At 41.7% G+C, this 27605-nt stretch overlaps 2 protein-coding genes across 7 annotated transcripts in view; one reads left to right on the forward strand and one right to left on the reverse strand.

The window, feature by feature from the left end:
• The window catches only part of DCBLD1 (discoidin, CUB and LCCL domain containing 1), a 66794-nt gene extending 58715 nt beyond the window's left edge, over positions 1 to 8079 (forward strand). For 3 of the 4 annotated variants that reach the window (XM_059400607.1, XM_059400609.1, XM_059400608.1), the window contains 4 exons: positions 1756 to 1837; positions 2139 to 2188; positions 3078 to 3197; positions 6084 to 8079. In XM_059400607.1, the coding sequence (XP_059256590.1) occupies positions 1756 to 1837; positions 2139 to 2188; positions 3078 to 3197; positions 6084 to 6589 (758 nt within the window). In that variant the 3' untranslated portion in view covers positions 6590 to 8079. Of the gene's footprint in view, positions 1 to 1755; positions 1838 to 2138; positions 2189 to 3077; positions 3198 to 6083 lie in introns of those variants that run through there. The other variant, XM_059400610.1, reaches the window with a different exon arrangement.
• A 10573-nt stretch (positions 8080 to 18652) lies between these two features.
• GOPC (golgi associated PDZ and coiled-coil motif containing) overlaps positions 18653 to 27605 on the reverse strand; it is a 41311-nt gene continuing 32358 nt past the window's right edge. For 2 of the 3 annotated variants that reach the window (XM_059400613.1, XM_059400612.1), the window contains 2 exons: positions 26667 to 26847; positions 21705 to 23281 (listed from right to left, as the gene is read on the reverse strand). In XM_059400613.1, coding sequence (XP_059256596.1) covers positions 23151 to 23281; positions 26667 to 26847 — 312 coding nt within the window. In that variant the 3' untranslated portion in view covers positions 21705 to 23150. Of the gene's footprint in view, positions 19034 to 21704; positions 23282 to 26666; positions 26848 to 27605 lie in introns of those variants that run through there. The other variant, XM_059400614.1, reaches the window with a different exon arrangement.

Raw genomic sequence — 27605 nt, forward strand, 5'->3', positions numbered from 1 at the left:
TGTAAAGTGATGTATAATCACAACTCTTCCGTGCAAAACTGTAAGTAGAAAAAGTAGTATTTGCCCTTCAAACACCGGGTAAAGATTTTATGGAAAAATCATATCACCTCCATACAATGGAATACTCTGCTGTCATGAAAAATAAATATGTTTAGTAATGGGGAAGCTCTGGGGTAGAGACAAACTTAAGGAAATTTGCAAAGGAAAGGATAATCCATGTAGCACTCTACCAAGTATGCAAAAAAGGAAATGAAGAGGGGTGCCTGGGTGGCTCCATCTGTTAAGTGTCTGCCTTCAGCTCAGGTCATGATCCCAGGATCCTGGGATAGAGCCCCACCCAAATTGGGCTCTCTGCTCCACAGTGAGTCTGTTTCTCCCTCTTCCTCTGACCCTCTGCCTGCTTGTGCTCACTCTCTCTATCTCAAATAAATAATTTTTTTAAAAAAAGGGAATAAAGAACGAATATATATATAGAGAGAGATAATCATTCCAAAACTCTGGAAGAATGTCAGGAAACATAATCTGGCTTCCTGTAGAGGAGAAACAGAAGTAGGAGGGAGACTTTCGTAAACTTTTTGAAGTTTAAATATGTAAACATATAACCTATTCAAGTAGTAAACATTAAAAGTACATTTATTTTTTTCAGAATATAAAATGATTTGTGTAATTTTATAAAATTTAGAAAGATTAGAGATCTAAATATGAGAGTAATAAGCCATAAATTAGCATCCACAGATAATCACCATATTCCACTGTATCCACTTTACCATATTTGTCTATATCTTTGAGAAAAAATGGTAGCATACCACATATTTTGTCTGTAGCATAGATTTTTTTGCTTAACCTTGTATCATGAGCATCTGCCAGTGTTATTAAATAGTTAAAAAACACAGTTGCTAATACATTTATAGTGTTTTTCCTATGGACATACCATCACTTAGTTAACCATTCCCCTATTATTGGAAGCTTAAGTTCTTAGATTTCTCCCAAACTTCCACTCTGGTAAATAATAACCCAGTTATTTACGACTTTTGTTCCTTTTGAAGGTCCTTTACCCCCCCCCCCATTTCATGAACTATACATTTCCACTCCTGATCATCCCTTTGTTGATGATCCCTTCTCAAGGATCACAGATAAAGGGTGAAGAACAAATATTCCTCCTTTAGTTTGCATAGTGTGTACAAGGTTGGAGCCTGCTTTAGTAGCTGTTAAAGTGACTTCCTTTTTTAAAGTAGGAAGACATGGTGTTCTGTGAGCAGAGTGGAAATGCTCTCTGAGGTCATCGGGCTGCATTTCCTCTTAGCCCACTGCTCCAGAGTCCTGGTAACAGGAAGCCCAGGGCTCTTCTTCCCTTTCCCCCAGCTACTGTTAGTGCACACGTGCAAAGCCTCCCACCATCTGGGGGAACTGGTTCCTTGAGCTGATTACCTCCCAACCAGCTGGGTGGGCCAGAGTAAAACCTTCCCCTCAATTCTGATTGTGAAGCCTAATGTCGTCCCAACAAGTTCAGAGTAAATGTTAATCCCCGAAGACCACCAAAAATTGCCGTTTGGGGAAAAAAAAAATTATTTTCCTAAACTTGAGCCAGAATTTTATATCCCCTCTGTTTGCTTTCTAATATCAGGAAATGCCTAGCACAAATTCATTTAACCCGTATTAAACCGTTGAAGAACTTTCAAATCAATGTTGAGTTTTAGACTGAACTTGGGCTGCAGCTCATTTCTGTTTTAATATGGCGGCTTTCCCTCTTCCTAGGAATAAACATCACAGCTGTTACAATTCTGCCGGTGCTCCTTGCCCTGCTGCTTGGAATAGGAATCTTTGCAGCCTTTAGAAAGTATGTGCCTTGGCTTTTTTAAGTTTCTTCTCTAATTATGCAAATAATCACAAAACCAAACTGTTTGCTTTTCTGATGTTCATGTGTAGAGAAGCAGCCTTACTTTGGCCAAGATAAAATGTTAATACATGTTTTAAAAACAAGTTGGGTAGGGGTAGAAAGTATTCTTCTACTAAAAATTCTTCTAAAATTCTAAAAGAATTCTTCTACTAAATTATTCTTCTGAAGAATTCACGTATTCTTCTATAATAATACTTACAACTTAGGAAGCTTTTCAAGTAAGATTCTTTTGTCTCTATAGGAAGAAGAAGAAAGGAAATCCATATGGATCAGCTAAGGCCCAGAAAACAGGTTGGTTTACAGAAAACTCTATCTATGATTTTATTTTGTCTTAGAGAAGGGACAGGGTCTGCAAATTAAAAGCATTATTAGGTCTGTGGCCCACACTTAACATGGTTAAAAAAATAAGCTCTATAGCCTTTAAGTTAGCAAGCCTAAAAGGGATGGAATATTGTATCATATCTCTTTATTTCAACTGGAAGTTTTCATGGCCAGTTACTTTTACTTTTGTTCAGCATTATCCCATCATTTATCAACATTCTTTTTTTTTGGAGGGAGGGTATTGGAGTTTAGGCCACCCCATTGCCTGTCACCCAGGAGAAGTTATAAAAGCCCTATTTTCACAAAGTATGTTGTTGGCCCGCATCTCCAGTCTTCCATGGTATTTCCCATCCTGGGAAAGCAAAGGAAGAACCAGGCAGGGTTCAGGTTCAATTGCAGAAAATCCTTAGGACTACAGGATGCCCATGCAATGAGTCATCTACAGTCCAGAGAGACAGCAGCAGGGAAGGACACCTCTGAATCTTAGGAGGCCTTTGGGACACCACCTCTGCAGAGTCTCAAGAGCCAAAAGTGTTGGTTCCTGAGACATGAGTGTCACATCTGTGCAGATGATGGGAAGCCATGCCACCAAGTGTAACATAGGGATAATCTGGGACATAAGGGGTACACAAATACATCGTGAAGGCAAGTGGAAAGCATGGTTGGAATGGTGTTCGCTGTTGTAACGACCGCAGTATGCTGTCTCTACTACATATATCTGAGGAGCCGTGGCCACTCTCTACATGTAAGGTCAGCCGGCAGGAGGTGGCCTGACCCCAACTCATCGAGAAACACATCATGGACAATGTACGTTATGCTTCTGAGATATTAGTGGTGTTTCGTGTTATCTTTATTCCAGACTGTTGGAAGCAGATCAAATATCCCTTTGCCAGACATCAGTCCACTGAGTTCACCATCAGCTATGATAATGAAAAGGAAATGACGCAAAAGTTAGATCTCATCACAAGTGATATGGCAGGTAAGCGGCAACCCCTTGGGACGGTGCTCTCGGGTGGGAAGTGCTGCTTCTGGGAGAAGCGAGACCAGGAGGGAAATAAGCCCATTCAGACGAGGCCAGTACACTGACAGGGGCTAGAACAGACCTATAGCAGTGGCCCCAAGGTACCATGAAAATCTGGAAGCCCTGAATTAATCTGTTGCTAAGATTTTGGTGAAGACACTAAGAAAGAGGGACTGGAAAGATGAATTAAGAACAGCTCCTGCCCTTATAGAAGATGAGCTGGGAGATGAAAGAAGCTGTCCAGTGTTAGAATGGCCTCTGTGTTGTGATAAGTCATCCCTGAAAATCAAGCTTCTCAGACTTTCTTGGGGGAAGGATCCTTTTTTTTCTTCTTTTGCCTTTTAAAAAATTATTTCTAATTCATTGAGAACTAATACTTTTGTAAAATACAATACAGTTGGCCCTTGAACAACAAGGGGGTTAGGGATGCTGGCCCCCCTGCACTGTCAAAAATCCATGTATAACTTCTGACTTCCCCAAAACTTAACTATTCATAGCTTATTGTAGACAAGAACAACCTACTGTTGAATCCATCCTTAGAAATAAAATAAACAGTCAGTTAACATGTTTTATGCATTAGATAATATATATATATTTTTAAAGATTTTATTTATTTATTTATTTGAAAGAGAGAGAGAGCATAAGCAGGGGGAGGGGCAGAAGGAGAGGGAGAAGCAGACTCCCCACTGAGCAGGAAGCCCAATGCAGGGCTCAACCCTAGGACCCTGGGATCATGACCCGAGCCAAAGGCAGCTGCTTAACTGACAGAGCCATCCAGGTGCCCGTGTATATTATATTCTTAGAAGAAAGTAAATTAGAGAAAATAAAATGTTATTAAGAAAATCATAAAAAAGAGGAAAACACATTTCCAGTACTATGCTGTATTGAAAAAAATATCTGCCTATAACTGCACATACGTAGTTTAAACTCCTGTTGTTTGGGGTCAGTTGTATAAATTAGGAGAAAACATTTTTTAAAAGACATACAAAATACAAAGCTCTAATTCTTTTATTAGAGCAATGGACGTAAAGTTAGTCTTGAATTGCTGTGAGTTTCTAAACACTTGCTCTCAATTTGTGTACTCTTTCTGCAGACCTGTCTTGGTTCTCAGATACGTAGGCATCACCAACTGCACTCTAGGAGCACTGCTTAGCTTCTCGCTCCTCAAAGTGCATTCTGAGGGCCAGCAGTATCAGGGAGCTTGCTAGAAATGTGGGCCTTCAGGCAATGCCCTGGCCCACTGGCCCAGAAGTTCCCAGGTGGTGCATGTCTGTATCAGGCAGAAGACTACCAGTGGAAAGCTTGCTTGAGCTGCTTCAGGGCAAAGAGAGCATCTCTCCACCCAAAATCCATCTTCTTATTTCTTACCCCTTGACCCCCACCAATTCTAGTACTACCTTGTAGATAAAACAAGAGAGGGAAGACCCCCTTGTCTGTCTTCTTATTCCTTTCATTGTTCTTTAGCTTCTGGTGCAGCCGGTCCTCCTCCCCCACTGTGTGGTCCTTCTTGGGCACCTTGACTGTGAGACTCCCCAGGTCTTGCTCTTCCCCCGCACCCCACTTAGCCACAGTCTCTCTCCTCAGAGAGAGGAGAGACCCCCCTGCTCCAGAGCTCCCAAAAGAGAGCACTTCCTTGCGTTTTTGTCTGCTCAGCTGCTAAGCCCCGACTTCCCTCCCTGTCCCCCAAAGGTCAGTAATCTCACCTGCTGGACTACCTGCGAATGTCACCAGTTCCTCAGTGGGTCCAAAATTGAACCCATTGTTCCTAACTCTCCCCATGACTGCTCCATACATTCTCTTCTGAGTGGCTTCCCGACTGTCTACCTCAGGCATCTGGGCTTAACATCTGGGAAGGGGTCTTAGCTCCCCTCTTTCCTCACTCCCCACATTGTTGGTAATACATATTGCCTGAGTCATGTCTCCAAGGGATAGCCTTCCCAAGGCTGCTGCCAGACCTCTTGCGTGTGACTTACACTTTTTCTTTTTTTCTCATTTTTTTGATCTTTCCCTCTTTAGTCAGCTTCCTGGTTACCTTTAACTTTGCCAGTCTCTTCTTTAGAATCCTCAGCAGGTTTCTTTTATGGAACTAAACCAAACTTGCTAGTACGGCACTCAGTGTTCTCTATGTGGGAGTCTACGTTAACAGTGTGCACTTGGGATCTGAGCTCGACCTCTGGCTCCATTGGGTGCTTACCTTGTGATCTTGGAGAAGTTACTTCATCTCAGTCTGCTTCTGTTTTCCGTTTGTCAGATGGAGTAACAGTCAGTACTTCATTGTAATTTTTTTTTTGAAGACTTCATTGATACCTTAGTATCTTAGAATAGTGCCTGGCACAGAGTAAGGACTCAATAAATGGGAGCTTCATTGGTATTATCGCCATTGTCATTAGACCCCAACCTATTCTTTTGGTTTTCCATTAAAGTACCCCATGTCCCTCATACTCTGACCACATCAAACTCTCTTTCCATGGTTTTTAATAGGTTGTTTAATCACCGGTCCCGTTCCTCATAGTATTTACTGCCTCCACTCCAAAATCTGGCATCTCGAGAGCCATTTTGAGAGCTCCATGAGGTATTTCCCTCCCCTCTCCCAGGTGTGGGGAAGCGTCCTCTCCGCCTTTTCCAGGTTCCCGCGACCCGCTGAGGCTTCCTAAAGTTCTGTTCTGTAAGCCCGTGTGTGTAGCACCTCCGCCTTTTACACCTCAGGCTTTCTCATCCTGCCTGCTATGTGGTATAGGCACTCAGAAGAGCTGGTTCCCCAGGGCGCCGCCTTCGCCAACAACCGGCTCGTCCGGGCGTCCGGGCGGCGCACACACGGTGTGTCTCCTGCGCTTCTAATTGCAGATTACCAGCCGCCGCTCCTGATCGGCACGGGGACCGTGACCAGGAAGGGCTCCACCTTCCGCCCGATGGACACCGAGGCAGACGAGGCCGCGCCGGGCACCGGGGCCGGCGGCCACTACCACTGCCCCCTGTCGGCCGGCCGCCACGAGTACGCCCTGCCCTTGACCCACCCCGAGCCGGAGTACGCCACGCCCATCGTGGAGCGGCCCGCCGCGCGGGGGCTTACCTTCAAGGCGCTGGGCGGCTACCACGTGCCGGGCCCGGGACCGGCGCTCACGCCCTCGCCCTCAGCCGGCAGCGGCGCGCCCTACCAGACGCCGCCCCACTCCGCGCCCTCCGCCGAGCGCCGGGGCTACGATCAGCCCACCACCGGCGGCCCGACGGCGGAGCGCGCCCACCCGGACTACCAGGAGCCGCGGGCGAAGCCGACCGCCAGCGCCGCCTATGCGGCCCCCAGAGACTGCCTCCAACCCCAGAGCCCCACGGCCATGACCGCTCTCCTGTGAGCACACTGTGACAGCACGCTGCTGCGGTACAGAGCCGCGAGCGGTGTGCGGCGTGCGGCAGACGGGAGAGGGGGGGTCAAGTGTGCGTGTGTGCGCGCGGGCGTGCCTGAGATTTCATAGGATCCTGCGGTGGAACCCTAGGGCCCACCTCCTACTGTTTACAAAGTAGTGCATCTGGTTTTGTTCTGACCCTTCGGGCAAGAGCCTGTTGGGTTCTGTTGGGCTAGGAAAATGACAATTTTCAGATGGCATTTTCATTTCTCTGTGACACTGAGCTGCTTTCGTATAAAATGTGCAATCTGTACAGAGTTGTATTTAACATGAATGAAAGTAACTTAAGTTCGCTCGATCAGCTTTTCTGCACAGAGGCTAAGTGGGAGATTGAAGCTGTTGCAGAAACGCGTGTAATAGTATGTTCGCCCGAAGTCTGTTTTATCTGATAGTGTGTTCGCAGCAGGTCTGTTTAAACTTAATCTTGTTGTTATTGTGGCTCGTTTCCTTTCCTTTGATAACCAGAACTAAAAGCATTGCTAACATTCTTTTGGAAGGAATGAAATTACTTGAAGCAGGAGAAACACACCAGGGTGGTTGTTAGCAATTATGATTGTAGATTAAAACACAATAGCACACAACCACCTCAGCAGCTGCCTGTTCCTTGGACGCCACTTGGGATAGGTTCCTGCGGGCCGCCGGCGGCTTCCCTGCCTGACAGACCTGGGTCTCCGAGGTACGGGCCTTCATCCCACTTGGCTTTCCTCCTCACCTCTGCCCGCAGAGGCGGTCTGGCTTTCACATGTAAATCCACCTTTCCAAACTGTCCGCAAAGCCCAGTGCGGAGACGCAGGGGCCACCAAAACTGCTCTCCCAACAAACTGAATGAAGGTGGCGCAGTGATGACAGCCGGACTTACTGTGACAGATGCTTTTGTACCTCAGATTAAAAATATTGCTGAGGTCAGACGCCCACACTTTGCGTGACTTTCTTCAGAAATAACACATTGTCACTATGAAACAAAGTTATTTGAGGTGTGTTCTTGCAAAAGGGACAGCGGCCAAATCCACATCTAGCTTTTCTACTGAGATGGTGGGGAACTGAACTGATTTTGTTTCTTACAAAATCAGCGTTCTCTCTGATTCCAGATTAGCCCAGACCTCAGCCGTACCTCGTGTTCAGTGCTTTTTATCTGTTTGCGTTGAATTTACTGTGCAGAATTTGCCCTCTTTTGCCAAAGAGGAAAATGTGTGTTTGTTTAACAAAATGTGGACCAAAAAAAAAAAAAAAAAAAAAAAAAAATCCTTTACCTAAAAAATATATTGTGATTCTATTTGTATAACTATGACTTTGTGTGAAACTATAAATCTTAAAATAGGGTGCTGGAAGTTCACAGCAGACTTTTTGGTTATTTTAGGGTATAAACTGTTTACTTTGTGGAGTTTACATGGTTTTATATGCATACTAATTGTAATAATAAACTATGCCAAATCGCAGTGCCCCTGCCTCTCACTGGTGTCTGCTAGCTGAGCTGTTGAAGGCGTCTGAGGCTCAGTCTTCCTCAAAGGGCAGGCGGTTACAGTGGAAAGAGCTGGGTTTGGAGTCAGGCAGGTCTTGGTTCCAGACCCTGATCAGCTGCATAATAGCTGAGGGATCTTGAGCCAGTTAGTCTGGAAATAAGACCCGCCAAGCAAGTGAAGTCTACTCGAGCTTACTATAGCATGGGAGTCCGCCACCATCGCTTGCATTTTGGCAGAGAAGCCGAAGGGCAGCAGAGGGATGGAAAGCTTCATGTTGGAAAAAGAAGGGAGGGCTGCAGGTGTGCCTTGCTTGGAGGCTGTTGGCATGGGGAAGCTATGGGGTGGATTGACCAGATAATGGGTTAGGGATGTGTATTTGTCCTTCTTTGCTTGGCCCTACATTGGAAATGCGTACAGAAAATGTGAGAGGCTATCAGTTAGTAATCATAGCAAACATTCTTGCTTTGCTTCCTGGTCTGACTGGCAAGCCTGACTTCTAGCGGGTTCGCCTTCTGGGCTGGCTCCTGTGGATAATGGGTTGCTTTCCTGTGCTTATTGCTGTGGGGTGTAAATCAGAGTTCTGTTTTTATGCATGGCCTGTGCGTTATCCATTTGTATATTCGGTCTGTCATATCTAACCCTTTGCCTCCATTTCTTCTTGTATAAAAATGACGTTAATGCACCTTCCTTCTAGCCTTACAAGTAAGAATTAGTTGGAACAACATTTATCAAAGTTTTTGTTCTGGAATTAGCTGTTTTTCTAATCCAGGCCCTTAGTGGGCTGCATGTAGCCTTCTAACATTAAAATATTAGTCCACAGGAATAGACTTGTTTACAGTGAATTCAAGTTATTTTCATCCACATTTCTTGCCCATACTCATGATCTAATCATGACAGAGAGAATAGGACTTGGTTTTGTAACAGCACTTCCCCAGGTGGACTTGCTGTGCAGATGGGGTGGTTGAGTGGAAAGGTCTGGTAAAACCCTACACTGCCTAGCCTAAAGTAGAAGATAAGAGTGGAAAATGCTATGTCCTTTTCAGTGTTTTGCAACATCAGCAACTGTGATAAGGTGAGAATGAGATCATTCTAACTGTCTGGTGTCTTCTGTTATCAACTCCCATTGGGAGGCCAAGATGGCATTCTGTCACTTCTTACAGTTGTGACTGCAACATATCTTTCCTGACAAACAAAACTACACTGACCACAGAAGCTGCTGAAATGGCACTGGGTTTTGTTCCTATTTAAAGTTTTCTTAATATTTCTAATCAGCCTAGAAAACATCTAGGAAGGATGCGATCTGTTTATTATGCTGTTTTTTGAATCTTAGCAGAAAATGAAATCACAGTTATGGACACAACTAGAGTCACCATGAATAGCCTTCCAAAAATATTTCCTGCATGGCCTTTTAGAAATACATCAGCTCAGTGGTCCCAGTGCAAGTACCAGGTTGGTCTCACTTTTCTCAAAAGGCCTCTCTCTCTTTTTTTAAGCATTTCTTCTTCGTTTTTTAAAATTTTTTATTTTTTATTAACATATAATATATTATTAGCCCCAGGGGTACAGGTCTGTGAATCGCCAGGTTTGCACACTTCACAGCACTCACCATAGCACATACCTTCCCCAATGTCCATAACCCCACCACCTTCTCCCTACCCGCCCCCCTCCAACCCTCAGTTTGTTTTGTGAGATTAAGAGTCTCTTATGGTTTGTCTCCCTCCGACCCCATCTTCTTTCATTTTTCAAAATGCCTCTCTTTCATTCGCACACCAAATAGTTGCTCAAGTTCTGAGAGCAACATGCACGCTGTACTTACTTGAGAGAGCATGCCTAAGCCCTTTGGGATCTTGGAACAGCTGAGTCTTGGAAGAGAGGCTAGGGCTGAGGTACAGTCATGCTAGTCGTCCTCCGCCGAAACAATGCAGCCCAGCCCTGCCCAGCCTCTCCCCTGTGCTCTCCCTGCGGCTAGCCCCACCACTGTGTGCACCGCCCAGATCTCTCCTCTCCAACCACGGGGGGTCTTTCTCCCAGCTCTCCCTCTTCTAGGAATAAATTCACCTAGAGGTTTTGAAAGATGTCTGCTCTGTCTTTGGTACGCTGCTGTTTCACTACTGTGTTGGACTATGAATTCTGTGAGTTTATTTGTATTCATGTTACCTGGGACTCCTGCATCTTGAATCCTAGGATTCCCCTCTCTCCACTGTAACAGATTCTCAGCCATCCGGTTTTGCACTAACTACTTGCCTCTGCTATTTTTGTTACTTCCTCCTGGAATTTCTACTGGATGTTCTTTGGACCTCATTCCATTTCCATCCCCGTCCCTTGGTTTCTCTTACTTATCATCTCTTTATCTTCCTGTGCTGAGTTCTCTCCTGAGTGTCTCTCCCGAGAGACAATATGGCACAGTGGTTGGGTACACAGACTTGAGATGGCCTGGGGCAGAAGGCGTCACCTCTCTGCACCTATTTCCTTGCTTGTTCTGTGGGGAGAAACAATACCATCCACCTGCCTACGCCTGGTGTGAAGATGAGTGAAGCTTCTTGAGCATTGCCTGGCCCACATGAAATACCCCAGTTTACTATATACCCTGTCTTCTATCTCATCTGCTTAATCAAGCCACTGAGGTTCTAATTTGTTTTTAAAAAATGTCTATGTCTGTGGTTTCTTTTTCAGATCTGCCCTTTTTTACACTGTCTTGGTATCTTCTAGGGCTTTGATGCCTTCTTTTTTTAATCATTTGAAACATATATATTTTTTAAATTTTCTTAAAGATTTTATTTATTCATTTGACAGAGAGCACAAGCAGGGGGAGCAGCAGACAGAGGGAGAAGAAGAAGCAGGCTCCCCACTGAGCAGGGAGCCCAATGCAGGGCTTAATCCCAGGACTCCAGCATCATAACCTGAGCGGAGGGCAGATGCTTAACGACTGAGCCATGCAAGGGCCCAAAACATACTCATTTTATATTCTCTTTCTGATTGTTCTGTTCATCTCACTTAGAGTAGGAGCCGCGATGCAGTGATTTATAAGGCTTTGGCCGCACTGTTCAGTCAAACTCTTGCAACAAGAGAGACATTCTCGGAGTTGCACAGCATGGTACTCATTAATTACACATGGCTGTCGAGCACTGGAATATGGCTGGACTGACCGAGGAATTCTTTTTTATTTTACTGAAGGTCATTTATTTAAAAGTAACCAGCCACCTGTGGCTGCTGGCTCCTGTACCGGACTGGGCAAATCTGTGATTTGTGCCCTCCAATCACTATGTCACCCCTCAGACCTTTGTTCACCCGAATCCAGCCACATGAGCCTCTGCGCTGTCCCTTGAACCTGCTGGGAATACACCCCTCCTGAAACCTTTGGGCTCGCTGATCTCTCTTCCTGGAAAGTTCTTGCCCCAGATATCTGTACAGCTCGTGCTCTCACTTCCTTCGAGTCTACACTCAGAATCTCCAGGAGGTCTTCCTTCCTTTCCCTGTCTGAAAACCAGCATTCTTCTTGACACATTTTCTCTCTCCTTTCCTGCTTTGCTTTTCTTCATAATGCTGATCACCATCTGACACGGCGCCTGTACTGATGTTTCTGGCTCTCCTGCTAGACCCCATCCCGTGAGGGAAAAGAGCTTTGTGTGTTTCGTTCCCTGCAGATCCCCAGCACCTTAAACACTGCTCCATAAATATTTGCTCAGTGAATGAATGGGCAGAGTTCTTGAGGCTCCGTCCTGTGTGTTGTTTCTCCTGACTCTTGTTCAAGATGGTTTGTGTCTTTAGATGGTTTCCTATGTTTAATCGTGAGCCCTTCTACTTAGCAGGGCTTTTCCCTCCTTGTGAAAAACCTCATGATAATGGCCTTCCTGAGTGGTTTTAGCGTTTGTATCTGTCACGTACACCAGGTGGGGTTGCCAGACAAAATACCGGATATCCAGTTAAATTTGAATTACAGAGAAACAACAAATAAGTTTTTTAGTTTAAGGGTGTTCTATACAATATTTGGGACATATGCATTCATGTCCTGTATTTTTATTTGCTGGATCTGGCAACGCTAACACTATGAATCGGTCAGCCCTGTACAAGTTTCTGGTGTAAATTTTGAGTCAGTGGTTCCTATACCCAGAGCTGTGTGAGGCAGAGCCCCTGGTTTTCATTTTTCAGGGGAGCCTTGGCTGATCATTCAGGACCATTCATCCTTTGTTGTCTGTTTTATTGGGCAGATCTTTTTCTAGGGTCACCCTTTCACTGTTCTAACTCCCCCTCATGCTAAACCCCAAATCTCCTCTCTTGTCCTTTCCAGGAGGTCACATACCCAGCATCTGAGTAGCCCAGCCTCCACCCCCCCAGGATGCTCAAGCTCCTGCTCCAGTGCTCCTCACTCTGCTTTAAAGTGCCGTCTTTGATTCCGATACCTGGGTATTTCCCTGTATTTGAGATTAGTGAGGCCTTTTAAAGAATTCTGATTTTATTTTACCTAACATCCCTAGGAACTTACAGACAGGTCTGCATCTCATCTTGCTGGAATGATGCCATCCTAGCAGGCAGGAGACAGCATATTTCTTACAAATAGCATAGGATTTAGAACCGTATAGAACTCGCATTTAACCTGGAATTTAATCTAACTACATGATTTCAAACGTATTATTGGCCTTCAGTCAATTATTATTTTTGTAAGATTCTATTTATTTATTTGACAGAGAGAGATCACAAGTAGGCAGAGAGGCAGGCAGAGAGAGAGAGAGAGAGGGAAGCAGGCCCCCCCGCAAAGCAGTGAGCCAGATGCTGGGCTTGATCCCAGGATCCTAGGATCATAACCTGAGTTGAAGGCAGAGGCTTTAACACACTGAGCCACCCAGGCGCCCTGGTTTCAGTCAATTAAATAAGAACCACTAGCCTGAGGGGGTTCTAATGCCCAGACTGCCTGTGTAAGCAAACTAGAGTCTACCCCTCAAAGTGCCTCAAGATTTCAAAACTGAATGCCAAGGACAGCCAGTGACCAACAGCCAACTAGGATTTAAGCTATAGCCAATCAGATAACTTCCTTTCTTTGTTCCCACATGTTCTCGAAGTCTTTCCCCTGACCTCCTTTGGTGGAGTGCTCCTAACCACTCCTGGTTTGGCACCCGCAGATTAGAATCTATAGACACTCAAATAAATTTAACATTTTTTATTTTATTTTATTTGTTTAAAGACTTTATTTATTTGACAGGCAGAGATCACAAGTAGAGGCAGGTGGAGAGAGAGGAAGGGAAGCAGGCTCCCCACTGAGCAGAGAGCCTGATGCGGGGCTCGACCCCAGGACCCCGCGATCATGACCTGAGCTGAAGGCAGAGGCTTTAACCCACTGAGCCACCCAGGCGCCCCAAATTTTAACATTTTTTAAATGCCTCAGTTTATCTTTCAACATTGGTGATTTCTAAACCCATTTCTTAATCCCTAACATTAAGGATTATACAAGGGCTGCTTATAATAATTTCTGTCTTTTGCATACAGCAGGTGGTCAATAAATATTAACTCTTCCCTTTCAGGCCAATCTGAAGTCTAAAGCTGTCGTCCAGCACCACTTGCCTTCCTTTTCAAGAGGAGGTGGCCTTTTCTTTAACAGTTGCACTGGCTGTGGCCAGGGGGCAAGGCACACCTTCCTCCCGACACCCACTTCCCACCCATTCTCTCTCTCCCTCTTGTAAAATCTTCTCCCTCTGTGATACTCCTGCCCTCCAGTTCTGCCCCCTTTTCTTCTTGCTGTGCACCTGATGTCCCCCAAGCCATGTTCCCCATTCACTGAGGACTTTTGCCTGGCTCAAGGTCTTCTCCATTCTTTCCCTGTGATCACACTGGCGAATTGGGTGTCCAGCATGGTTTTTTGACGCCTCCTCCAGGAACCTCCACTCTGCTGAAGCTACCTCCACAGATGTCCACAAGAACTATGTCCACAAGAACTTCAGCTCAGAGATCTTACTATTCTGTCTGCTCCAAACCTCCCGCTCTTCGGCTTCCTCACCTTTCATCCTCCTTATACATTGACCTCATGAAGATATTTGATGCCCAGATAGCCATTTTCCTCTGGTTGGTGAACTTCTTAAAGTTGCATTTCCTTTGCACCCAGCACGTGAACTGTTTTGCCTCAGCATTTCATGCCGCTGTCTTTCCAGGACGGCCAAACCTGGAGGGAAGGCCCCCCTCGGCATACTACCTGCACCCGTCCACCATGGCAGCAGAACATGGTGTAACTATGTTCTCGCACTGGGGCTCTTACCAACTCCCAGTTTCCCCACTGACCAGGGGCCCATTATTCCTACTTTATCAAGCTGATCTTTACCAACTGCCCCTCGGCAATGTTGCAAAGCACCCTTCCTGTACTCGGAGGCCTTGCCTGTACCTGCCTGTCCATCCCTCTTCCCAGAGAAAACCGCACCCACGCCAGTCCTTTCCTTCTCCCCTCCTGTGGCAACGGGAAAGGGGCTCAAAGCCTTCACCGGGGACCTAATCCCCGCGGGCTTCTCCTTCATCTCAGATTCTGCTCCAGAGATTCCCTTTTCCCTTGTCTCCACCTTCTCTCCCTCTCAAGGGGTATCTACCTCCCTCTTGGCTTATAACCTTGCTTAAATCTCTCTCAAGTGCAAAGAATTCTCCATTAATACCACAAGTCCATCTGCTTATGTGTCCCCTTTCTTCCCAGAGTGATCTAACCTGGCATGTTCATTGGCCTTGGCTCCCACTCGTCTGATGTAATCTTTGGTTACACGTGGTTATACACTGGCTATACCCACAATGTAGTAACCTTTCCATTTGTTGGAGCCTTCTTTTGCATCCCGTTACAGCATTTTATACAGTTGTCGCCCAAGTACTGCACATTTTTTAATTTATGCTTAGGTGTTTTCTTGTTGTTGTTGCCATTGGAAATGGTACCGCCCCTCTCCTCTTAATAGATCAAGAACTGGTATGGCCTTCATGGAAAAAAGTATACATCCTGCAACTGTACTGTCTCTGTTCAAATTCTATCCCTGTGTAAACAAGAAAGTATTAGTTTACCTCTCACTGACTCCATTCCCTTATTTCTAAGTGGAATTGAGGTAGACTATACTTCATGGGGTTGCAGTGAAGATTACAAGGGTTAATACATGTAAAACCCTTACAGCAGAGCCTGACCCATGGTGGGCATGATGTTGGTATTAGCTATTATAGACCTTTTTAATTTAAAAAAGTTTTAAATACTAAAACATATTCTTTCTTCCTCTTTGACTTCTGTTTATATTTTATTCCTTTACTAAGTTTCCCTGTTTCTAGTAGTTTCTAGTTGATTCTTCTAGTTTTTCTGGGAATGTGATCATGTCTGCCAATAGTGCTGTTGCAACCTCCTTTACAGTATTTGTACGTACATTTAATTCCATTGGCAATACCTCCCCTACCAGATTAAATGCTTCTAGTATCGCCCTACCCAACATGATGCTGGCTTAGAGGTAGCAACAGATTATGTTTAGGTGTATATTATTAAGAAAACATCCATTCATTCCTTTTTTTCCTCACCAAGAATTAGTGTTGGATTTTCACCAATGACTTTTCAGCATCTATGGAACTAGAAGGAAATGATTTTTGGGGTCCCTGGGTGGCACAGTCAGTTAAGTGTCCAACTCTTGGTTTCAGCTCAGGTTGTAATCTCAGGGTCACAGGATCGAGCCCTGAACTGGGCTCCAGGCTCAGTAGAGAGTCTCTTAAGTTTCTCTCTCCCACCATCCCCCTTTCTGCCATCCATGTGTTCCTGCATGTGCTCATGCACTCTCTCTCTCAAATAAGTAAGTCTTTAAAAAAAAGGAAAGCAAATGGTTTTCTTGCCTAGGACCCACCTCTTTCTAGACCCAGCCATATTAATTATATCACCGGATGTCCTAATATTAAACATTTAGTTATGGTATGTGAGTCCATTAAACTGCTGGGTTCACATTGGTAACATTTTATTTAGGGTTTTTGCAATAATGTTTTTTCATGAGACAGGGCTTTTCATTTTTTTCTGTGTCAGTCTTCATCAGGTTTATTAGCTTGACAAAAACAATTTCATATTCTCCTTTGTTTTTTTCCATGGAAATATGTTTAGATTTTAAAACTTCATTCAGTTGCTTTTTTTAAAATTTTATTTGAGAGTGAGCACACAAGCAGGAGTGGCAGAGGGAGAGGGAGAAGCAGACTACTCACTGAGCAGGGAATCCAATGCTGGACTTGATCCCAGGACCATGGGACCATGACTTGAGCCAAAGGCGGACACTGAACCGACTGAGCCACCTAGGCACCCCAGCTTCATCCGGTTTGGGTAAATTATATTATCATAGAAAAGTTTTCAAATTTATTCATATAGAATTGAGCAATAGTTTTTTTTTTAAATCACCCATTGAGTTCCCTGTTTTTATGGTTATTTCTCCCTTCTTTTGTACATTTGTCCTTGCTTTTTTTTTTTTATTAGTTTAGCCAGTAGTTCATCTATTGTCTTTTTTCCCTGTAGCCCTCAGCAGAGGTAAAAATGCCCTTACCAATAGTGAGACTGATACCTTCCCAAATGTCACAAATATCCTGCTGCAAGCTGGCTCCCTGAAGACTGTGGGAACTCTGTGCATGCGAAGAGCAAGGGAGGGAATGCTCCCATCTCAAGGGTCTGCATCTCTGCCATAGAATGTGAGGAGTTCCCACAATGCAACAGTCACCCAACTGCAGGAAATTTCTAGTGAAATTCAAATCCAGCTCAACTATCATTTTTAAAAATAAAAACTGAATCTATCCTAGGTTTCACAAAACCTTGGACCCATTAAAAAAATAGAAATAATTATTGGGGGAGAAAGACTGAAAAGCTGAGTTTCATCTGTATTTCCTTTTCCCCTCCTTGTGGCCCATTAAAGTAGAATCAAGAGAGGGTTTGAGTCCTGTCTGACACCTACTAGCTGTGTGACCCTGGACAAGGAATATAACTTTCTAGTTCTCAGTTTACTCAACATCCCAATAAGAAGTATTTTATTCGACAATCTTCATATAACCGAGCTCTAGTAAACAGAAGTAGAATACCATAGTTGGGATCTGCTGCCCCCTGCTGGCATTTTGACAAATTGCAAATTTTACCATTCCCAAACATAGACTCTTAGTTAAGTCTGTATACTTTACATTTTGTGATCTAGTTTTCTTGCAAATAGTTCCATTCATCTATCTTCCTATTTATAAGCCAAAAGTCTTTTACAATCAAATACCATCTTGACTTGAACTTTAAAACAATCTTATTACTTTTGCTTTCAAATCTTCCTTCCTTCTCAAATTCTTTGAAAGTTTTGTTGCAACCTCCCAAACCTATGATGGTTTTTTATACTTTTCTTGTGGTTCTGTTAACTTTTGCTTTATATAATTTGAGACTATTTCAAATTAGTAAATAAAAGGTTAGAATTATTTTAATTTTGTAGTGAGCTGACTCTTAAAGGACTGAAGTAGCTTTCTCTATCCCTGGTAATGCTTTTTTTTTTTGAAGCTTAGTTTCTCTGATACAAATAATTATCTCAGCTGGCCTTTAATATATGCCCAGTGTATCTTCTCTATCATGTCACTTTCCAATTTTCTTTGTCCTTATGTTTTAGGTATGGATTATTTTTTCCAATCTGAATATTGTTTTAATGAGAGAATTTAGTTCTTGATCAAGCCCTCTCAAAATCCAATCCTAGTAGCACATTCTTGGCACCTGCCAGTATATGCTAGCTAATTCTTACACTTTTAGGTCTCATCTCTTTTCTCCCTTGCCAGGCCTAACACATCCATACCCAGGCTGTTCTAGGATTTGAGCCTAGTTATTGGCCTGGCAACCAATAGGGGACCAAGGGGACAGTTATTGTCTGAGGCGGCAGGGGTGCTAGCGGGACCCACAGAACTAAGCACAGAGCTGCACTCACAACTATGATATTACAGAGAAAGAACACCAAGCAAAATCAGCAAAGGGAAAAGGCATGTGAAGTCCAGAGGAAACCATGCACAAGCTCCAAGAGTCTTCTTCTAATTAAGTCACAGAAGATGAGCTGCATTCCTTCAGCAATGATGTGTAACATAAAAATACTGTCCACCAGGAAGCCTGCCTGACCCTGGGCAAGCCTGGAGTCCAGGGTTTTTACTGGGTACAGTCATGGAGGCACTCCCTGCCTAGCATGTATCAAAATTCCAGATTCCCAGAAGGAAGGCAGGTGTGTTCCAACATAAATCTTACTGTTTGTACAAAGGCTTCAGGAGGCACAATAAACCACTCTTATCAGTAAGGGAATGGGAGGGGCGGCATACTCCTAAACTCCAAACTGCTACATTACTAGCCACAGGTGAACTTTGCAGGTAGGCCTTTCTAAGGGCCACAGTTCAGGCACACCATCTATGAAATATTTAGTAAACTGAGCCATGACTTCATGCCACTCACTTAACCGATCAGATCATCCTCTTCAGCCTCTGGGTGGGAGATAAGCCAGTTCCTCATCTATTAACCTATCTCCTCACATCTCCTGGTCCACTTGTGTTAGCCTGGGTCTTCCAAGAAGCAGACACCAAGACCAAGAAGGGATCTGCTGCATAACAGATTTATTGAGAGCAATGCTGGTGAGGAAATAGAGAGGAAGCTGGGTTTAGTGGGAAGCCAGAAGCACCCAGACCCCGATGCAGGTATGAGCTCAGCTAAAGGAGGGAAGGTGGGGAGGAAGCCACTCAGATCAGAACATAATCCTGTGGGAGTCTGGCCAGACCGTCAGGAAGTCCTCAAGCCCAAGGCAAGGGGTCATAGTACTCCCGTCATGATCAGTCCCTGCGGGCAGCAGCTGGAGAAGCTGGGATAGATTTCAGAGTGCAGCAGCTGGGCGAGCCCGGAGTCAGTGTGCTCCTCCTGCTGGAGATCTGGGAGAGCATTCTCCTGGCCACCACCACAGGGGCTCCAGTGCTCAATATACATCTGAAAAAGATTCAGTATCAAACAAATATTTAGCACCAACAGCACTACGTAACTTGCAATATTTTTAGTTAAAAAAGATACAAAACCACCTAAACTAGAACACTGATTAAAAACGAAAATGTAAAACACACACACACACACACACACACCCAAAATGTAAATAATCTTTTACATTTCATAGACTGAACAACATCCATGCAAATGAATTCTGGGGAAAAGGCTTTTTTTTCCAAACTGCTTGGTGGGCTGGGAGCTTAAGCTGCCATACAGACAGCATATTGTTTGAGGTCTAAATCAAGGATAATCAATGACAAAAGTATTTCTGAATGTTGGTAACTCAAGTAATTTTCTGAAATGTGATTTGTATTCATCAATACTAAGAGTAAAATATCATTTGTAACTTTATCTTGATTGACCTCAAATACCCTAACAAAGCAAAGGCATTCCTACGCATGTTACACCTAGTCCTTTGACGTAAGTGACCATATGTAAAACTTCTGAAGCAATGAAACAGAATAATGTTTACATATGTTTCTAAAAATTATTTTACACCTATTTTGGAAACTTCTCAACTATATGGGCTCAGATGATAAAATGGAAGAATGTCTTCTTACATGGTATCTAACAGGATTTTTTTTTAATTTGCTTCAGTTATCCTCTTAGAGAACACGGATATCAAAATCTGTAACACAAAATTAACCCAAGGAGACTAGTCTGCTAAGTTCTAACAAAACACTGGCCCCACAGTTGCTGACAGCTCCTTCCAACCACCATGTTTTTAACTGACCCAGAGTAAACAGTTCCTATGATCACACAGTTAATTTCTACCAAAAAAAAAAAAAAAAAAATTGTTCAACTATAGTAATTAGGTTTCAGCCTTTTCATGGATGTGATGGCCTGTTAGTACAAATGATAGGGGCTACCAGAAATAAACCAAAATATTTAATGGGAAACTTAAAATGTTTATTTTTTTAAAAATGAGATCAATACAGGGGCGCCTGGGTGGCTCAGTTGTTAAGTATCTGCCTTTGGCTCGGGTCATGATCCCAGGGTCCTGGGATCGAGTTCCGCATTGGGTTCCCTGCTCAGTGGGAGTCTGCTTCTCCCTCTCCCACTCCCCCTGCTTTTGTTCCCTCTCTCTCACTATCTCTTTCAAATAAGTATAATCTTAAAAAAAAAAAAAAAAAGAAAGAAAGAAAATGAGCTCAATACCATTTTAATGTAGAAGATGCCATCTTTATTTACAGGCTAATAAAAAAATATTAAACTCAACTTAACTAGATATAATATATTTGTCGTAAATCCTATAGATTTGAGGCCAACCCTATGTGGAAGACTGAGTAAGTAGAACGGTGGAATACATAATAAAGATATCAGATAATGTGTGACTTACACATGAATCAATGCATTTTGTTTCTTAACATGAAAACAAAGTAAGTCCACTGTGTGGGGAGTAAAACCAGCACCAAGCATAAGCCGTGTTACCTTTTGACAGATGTTGAGTTATAATTACCAAGATTCACAACCTTTCATTTCTCTTAAACCTGTTTTAACAAGCCTCATAAACCCAAATATTGTTGCTCCATCAGACTCCTACCAGATACTGCAGAAGAGAATTTTAGAGGCTAAAATGTAAATATACACACATACACATAACCCTCACATTGTTGAACATTTTCCCTCAGCTCTTCTGTTGTGTACTTGCAGATTTTTCTTTTACCTTTTTAACTGTGATGGCTTTGCAACAGTTCTCTTCTTTGCTGTTTGTTTGACTTTGTCTGAGAGACTTGAGTGTTGGGAATTTCTTCCCTATAAATGTGAAAATATAAAAACTGCTTCTCATTCCATCTGTAATCCTTAGCTCATCCCCTAGAGACCATTCTAAAATGAACTTCTAACTGGGTACTTTCTCAACACCTGCCAGGAAGCTCACAGTAGCATCTGAGCAACAGGGTTCTCATACAGACTTTGCAAACCAGGGTGAAGCAGGAATAAAAACGGAACTGACTTCAGCAATCTTAAACTACCTGGGAAATTCTTCCTTCTGCTCTTCAGCCCTTGAAAGGAGTTTATGTCATAACCATCCCACGTGATCCATGTTACACAGCGTCGCCACAGAAATGCTAATTCAAGGCTCTTAAATACTCTTAATGGGCTTTTAGATTGTTCTCGAAAATCAAAAAGGTCTGGCTAGTATCTCCTAAGGATTCTGTCTAGCAGATTCAGGATATTCTCTGAAAAAACAAAAATGAAAACTGCCATGGTCTTCCCGTCCCAGGCTGCGCTTTAAAAAAACAAGAACATGGTTTCAAGTCACAACAGAAGTGTTTTCAGAGACACTGCAATGGAATTTTTTTTGGCTAAATGAATAAACGGGCTCAACTCCAGCTTGCAGTTCTCATGTCATGCCTGGGGTATGTGTTTGGTGTAGGGGGAATGCATAAAAAATTCTTTTTTCTTGTAAGAGGCCTAGCCTGTCAGGAGCAAACAATAACATGGAGCTTGCTTATTTGGTTGTACAATTAAATACTAGCTTTTGCTGGGAGGCAACGTTACTCTAACAATGTATTTAATATCAGTAACAATATACACTATGAAGTGCATTTCTATTAAAAACTAACATGGCGATATACAGATGAACAGAACCACCCAAAACAAACCATAAATGAGCAACAGTTAAAACATAAAATTTATAAATAGCAAAACCACCAAAGAAAGTATATACATTGTACAGATTTACCTATGAACAAATATATAGTGCATCTAGGATAAACAACAAAAAAGTGTTATATATATCACATAACATCTGAATATTAGACATGAAGATACTGGTAATACTCTAAAAGCCTTTGTAGGCTTGTCCCCCACTTAATATCCCCTTAAATGTATATCCTTTAAAAAAATCAGTGATATTGGCAAAACTATCACCTCTTTAAATGCAATGTTTTCACTTTGCCCAGCAGGGTACAGTAGCCTGCAAAGCTGTAAAAGCAGGCTCCCTCCAGGGCTTAATCCCAGGATAAGATAATTAACAGATCTGTAGTTTGTGAATGACAGCACTTTCATCAAGCAAACACTGAGATGAAAAGCCAACCCGAACAATTACTGTATCAAAACGTCCTCGGCTTTTTAAATGATTGGCAAATAAGTTACTTTGAGAGAAAACTGCTGTGTAGACGCAATGTAATTTCAATGACAAATCTAAGTTTTTACTGCCAGGAGAATGTATCGTTAAGTACCAAGACTATCACAAGACAAACTTTATGAATAACTCAAAATGTATAAAACTGTCTTTTGTGGATCCCAGAAAAAAAAAAAAAAACCATTGGAGTCCAAACATTAATAATGTAATGCTCCAATACCATGCACACAGATAACATAATTGAGGACAGATATTTTACACTCATCTGCATTTCTTTCAAAAACCAGGAAAGTATAATGTATAATAACTTTTGAGAAAGTATTTCTAGTGCAGCATTGATTGATAAAGGATTGCTTAAAGAAAACTATTTTGTACTGCATTGAATAAAGCTGAAAGGCAAACTCATTACAATAAATGATCATTAAGAACTGATTTAGGTATCAGGATGCACAATAAATTAAATTAAAAAACTAAAACCATTCTTTTAATTAAAAAAAAATTAAGTCAAGCTTACATTTCTGCAATTCATTGAGTTAAGTTCTGTCTCTGAAATACCACACTTAACATTCTGGAATATATAATAAATGAATTCATTTATTCTCTTGTATTTAAAGGCTATTTCTTATAAAATTCTGGTTAGCACAGTCCTTCTACTAAATGGAAAAGGAGCCAAATAAAACAGTAGTGCTTCATTTGGTACTTAAGAGCCTAGTAATATCCCTTTGGGAAACATGCTTTGGTGCTTTACAATTTTAAGAAAATCAAAGTCGCTTTACATGCAATAGCTAATTATGGTATACCACAGAAAACCGAGAGTTTTACGCATTTAGAATTGTTCACATGAAGCCCTGAGGTACCCGCCTGTCATTTAGGCTACAAGCCTCCCTTGATCTTGTATAGTCTTTGTCACCGTTTCCCTAGTGCCCCAAACTCAGAAGAGTCTGATCAACAATCTTGTCCGGAGATACAGTCAATTTAGTATGATTTTTTGTGATACAGACTGTGCAGATCATCTAGTTTAGAAGCACTGTCTTCTACGGGAGTTTCACTTGAAGTTCCTAGGTCTCCATTTTCATGTCCATCAGCTACTGCCTTCTTATTAAACCCTGAAGGAAGGAGAAAAAAAAGCAGATACTTTCTAGTCCAAAAAAAATCTTGTAGCTTTATTGAGCAAAGACAAAGGAATGCCCACTATAATTATTAATAGTAATGAGGCAAATAATGGGACCCTAAATTAATCAAGTTAGTAATTTCTGACAAAGGGATTCTTCCTTCTTCTGGCAGAGAGCAAACACTGTACATATTTTTTCATATTCTCTGTTGGACCTATCAAAAAATTATATGTAATTTCCTATCAGACTTTCCATGAAACTTCGAATATACACAATTATAAAATTCAGTTAAGTTCTACTTACACAAATATATAATAACCAACTACATGTTTCTTTTACATTTTGCTTTCAGATTATTTAATTGCAGTGCACTGAGGCAAAGACTAGCTTATTGCTAAAAATCAGAGTTGCTGGCAAGACAATGTCCAGATACAATCTAAAACAAATTTTGGTTAATCTAAAAAATAGACACTGGGCTTACAAATAGATTAGAATTGATTATGTCATCTATTTAGTGAGCTATGAAGTATGGACACTTACTCAACAGTAACCAATGGATACATTTTTTGTGATTTGAGTCCATTAATAGTAACAAATCATAAAAGCATACACTGTGGTTATATGAGTCATATTTTAAGTGGTCTGTAGTTTACACAGGTGACAGAGAAGTCTTTTAGCCTCAGTTGCAAAAAAAAAAAAAAAAAAAAAGGAAGAAGCCTTCTGATCCAGACAGAAAATAGCAGAAAGGCTGAAGGACAATGAAATCGTAAGGAATGCAGCCCAAGAGTGTAGTTTTGACATACTGCCACAATAGTTGTGTTCAAGATGTATGGGGAGAACACAACTGCTATTGCTGTCTACGTGTAGATAATTAATAAAATCCAGGTTTACCACAAAAACATTAGTTCATCAGTTCACTATATAACTCTATGCCAGAAATTCTCATCTTTGGTTTTCAAGATGGCCTCACATTCTTAGTTAGTACTGTGGATTCCAAAGAGTTTTGTTTATGTGGTTTATTAATGTTGTGTGAGTTACTGATGTTTACCATATTAGTAATTAGAATTTCTGAGAGAGCTAAAAAAAATTATGACTTATTTTCAATTTTGCAAAGATCCTTAAAGTCTGGCTTTAGGGCCACCTGGGTAGCTCAGCTGGTTAGTTCCTTTGGGCTCGGGTCATGGTCCCAGGGTCCTGGGATTGAGCCCTGCATCGGGCACCTTGCTCGGCGGGGAGCCTGCTTCTTCCTTTCCTGCTCCCCCTGCTTATGCTCTCCCTCCCTCTGTGTCAAGAAAATAAACAAAATCTTTTAAAAAAAATAAAGTCTGGTTTTATCGAAGATAGCTGTTTTTTTTTCGCCTCTGCTCAATCTATTACAAGTATACAAAAAGCTCACCCTCATAAAGATACACAGTTGGAAGAGGGAAGAGTAGTTTTAATAGGCTTTTCAGCTGTCAATTTTCTTCTTTGATATTATACCAAAATTGCTCGCCACAGAATTGAGCGGTTCATACTGTTATGTTAAAATCCACTTGACTATATTGCTATTTGAATGACTCTTTTAGCCATGCAGGATTTTTAACATATTACACTGGTATTTTGAATAATATTAGATCACTGAGTTATATAGCAATTCCAAAAGTTGAGATTTTTCATTTTTACTATATCAAAAAAAAAATCACATTTATTAACATCACCACCAATCTTATTATATAAGTGTAGTGTTGGAAAGCTGTCAAGCTCATGGTGACTGATAAATGTCTTACAAAATTCTCAATGTAACTTGAAAGCTGAAATTCAGTCACTGGCAATAAACACTATCAGTTATTTCCCTGAAATGATGGACTCATCTTATTCCTTTCATTTTTATTTTTTATTTATTTTTAAAAAGATTTTATTGATTTATTTGACAGAGATCACAAGTAGGCAGAGAGGTAGGCAGAGAGAGAGGAGTAAGCAGGCTGCTGCTATGCAAAGCCCAATGTAGGGCTCGATCCCAGGACCTGAGATCATGACCTGAGCCGAAGGCAGAGGCCCAACCCACTGAACCACCCAGGTGCCCCATCTTGTTCCTTTGGAAGAGAATGGCTGCCAAAGAGTCTGAACAACATAATTTGTCAGTCATTCTTCAAGTCAGAATTGTCTTCCATGAAAAAAATGGCCAGTTTAGCCAGCTACTTAACCACTTGAATGCTTTTCTTTGAGACCAGCATCTTGGTTCAGCATGCAGACTCAGTGCTTTACGTATACTTCTCATCTCATAACACACAATACAAAAAAGACATGCATTCAAGGGTCAAGATTTAATAAAATGAACCGTTTTACTATTTCATGAAACTGGCATTTTATTATTCTTTCTTTTTGTTTTTTACTCTGAGAAGATGGCAAGAAAGAAACGATGATTACTTTAAGAGTAGCACCACCGCCTTGATTCATACTAAGGAAACAGGAATTTACCCCACAGCTTTTGCACCATCAGTGCAAATATCAACTCAGGAAAAAAAAAAAACAAAAAAAACCAGAAATAAGATTTTAACATTATTATGAACAGTTTTGCAGAGGGAGTTATTTATCCATTTGAGAGAGAGCACGCGCACATGAGTCAGGGGGCGGGGGGGGGGGGGGGGCAGAGGGAGAAGCAGAATCATTGCTGAGCAGGGAGCTCAGAGAAGAAAGAAGGTCTCAGTCGCAGGATACCGAGATCATGACCTGAGCTGAAGGCAGAGGCTTATCAGAATGAGCCACCCAGATGCCCCTATTATAAAGTTTTTATCTCAGGAATTCCCTTGAAGAGTCTTCAGGGACCTCCAGAGATTCACAGATCACAATTTAAGAACCACTGCTCTATGTACAAGAAAGAGCTAGAATTTCTGTGAACAATATGTGTAAATAATAGCAAAGGAACTAAACCAAAAATCCTCAAGATCACATATCCTGATTCTCATAATAATCATAAGACAATGGTCTAATAACATATTCATATTAGTCTACAAATCATTGTATTATGAAAGAAGAATCTGCATTAACACAGCAAGATGACAGTAAGATGTGTATCTACTCTAAAAGGCATATATATCAGTCTTTATTTCAGAATCCAGAACACTTGAATTTTTATTTTTTTATTTTTCAAGGATCATTTGGAGTTCAGTAACTGGTAATACACTTATCTTAAAGTCCAAGATGAACCTAAGAAACTTCTATGTAAGTAACATTTTGGCACAGTGACCAGTATGCAATTAAACTATAAGCAAAGGAGAGCTTCAATTTGTTAATGATGATTTCCCATCATTAAAAGATTATTACTGAAGAAATCTAAAATTTTGCATTTTAAAAGTTTGCTAATGATAAATACATTAATAACTTTTAGAGTAATTTTTACCTTGCAACACTTTGATTTCCCCGCTTGTGTCTTTGCAGCTAGCACCAGGATTACTCCCTCCCTCTAACTCATCAAGGTATAAACGGTAGCGATGTCCACTCTCATCTTCATACTCCACATTTTCATCATCAGAATCCACTTCGGGAGCCACATAAACTACTTCAAATTCAATCTCTCCTCTCTAAAGTTAAGAAAGAAAATGAGGAAATCAAGTTACTATAATTATACTCAGAAAATGGTTTCCAAATTCTTTGGGATGTGTAATAGGCATGAGAAGTAGTAAGTATGACTTCAAATGTAGCTCCTTTCAAGATAACAAATAATGAAATTCTAGACTCTCAAAAGATAGAAAAACACACAAAGGCCATCACGTCCAGACCAACCCCATGAATCCTAACTTCCTTTTAATAATACAGTAGCTCTTTGTACCAGTCACAGTATTTTTGCTAACAGACCACTAAAAATGAATGCTTAACTACTCAACTTATAAAATTTTAGAACAAATGTTCAGTTTAGAAGTTATTCTGCCATTTTGTACTTGACATAGTGAATCCACCTAAGTGGTCATATTAAAGTTGCACTTAAGGGCATCACACAAACTTTTCCTTGACTAATTCAAGAAACCTCTAGAAAATGATTTCTTGTTTCTTACTGAATAGGTCTTGAGCCTTTACTTAACTTTTCCTGAGTAACATAATGTTAACAGCAATTATTATAATAGTTATTTTATTTATTATGCGAAACTATATCCTTAAATCCTCAGAATAACCCTACTATAGTACAGTCTCTTTTACATGAATGAGAAACCTGAATGAGCTTTGGAAAGAGCAGATAATTTTTCCAACATAATGAGCAAGTAAGTCAGAAAAACAAAAATTTGACTCCAAAGTCCTTGCTCTTTCTACTGGACTACATGTATCATATTTGGGGGTGCCTGGC

This window comes from Mustela nigripes, chromosome 5 (assembly GCF_022355385.1).
Source record: "Mustela nigripes isolate SB6536 chromosome 5, MUSNIG.SB6536, whole genome shotgun sequence".
NCBI classification, from domain to species: Eukaryota; Metazoa; Chordata; class Mammalia; order Carnivora; family Mustelidae; genus Mustela; species Mustela nigripes.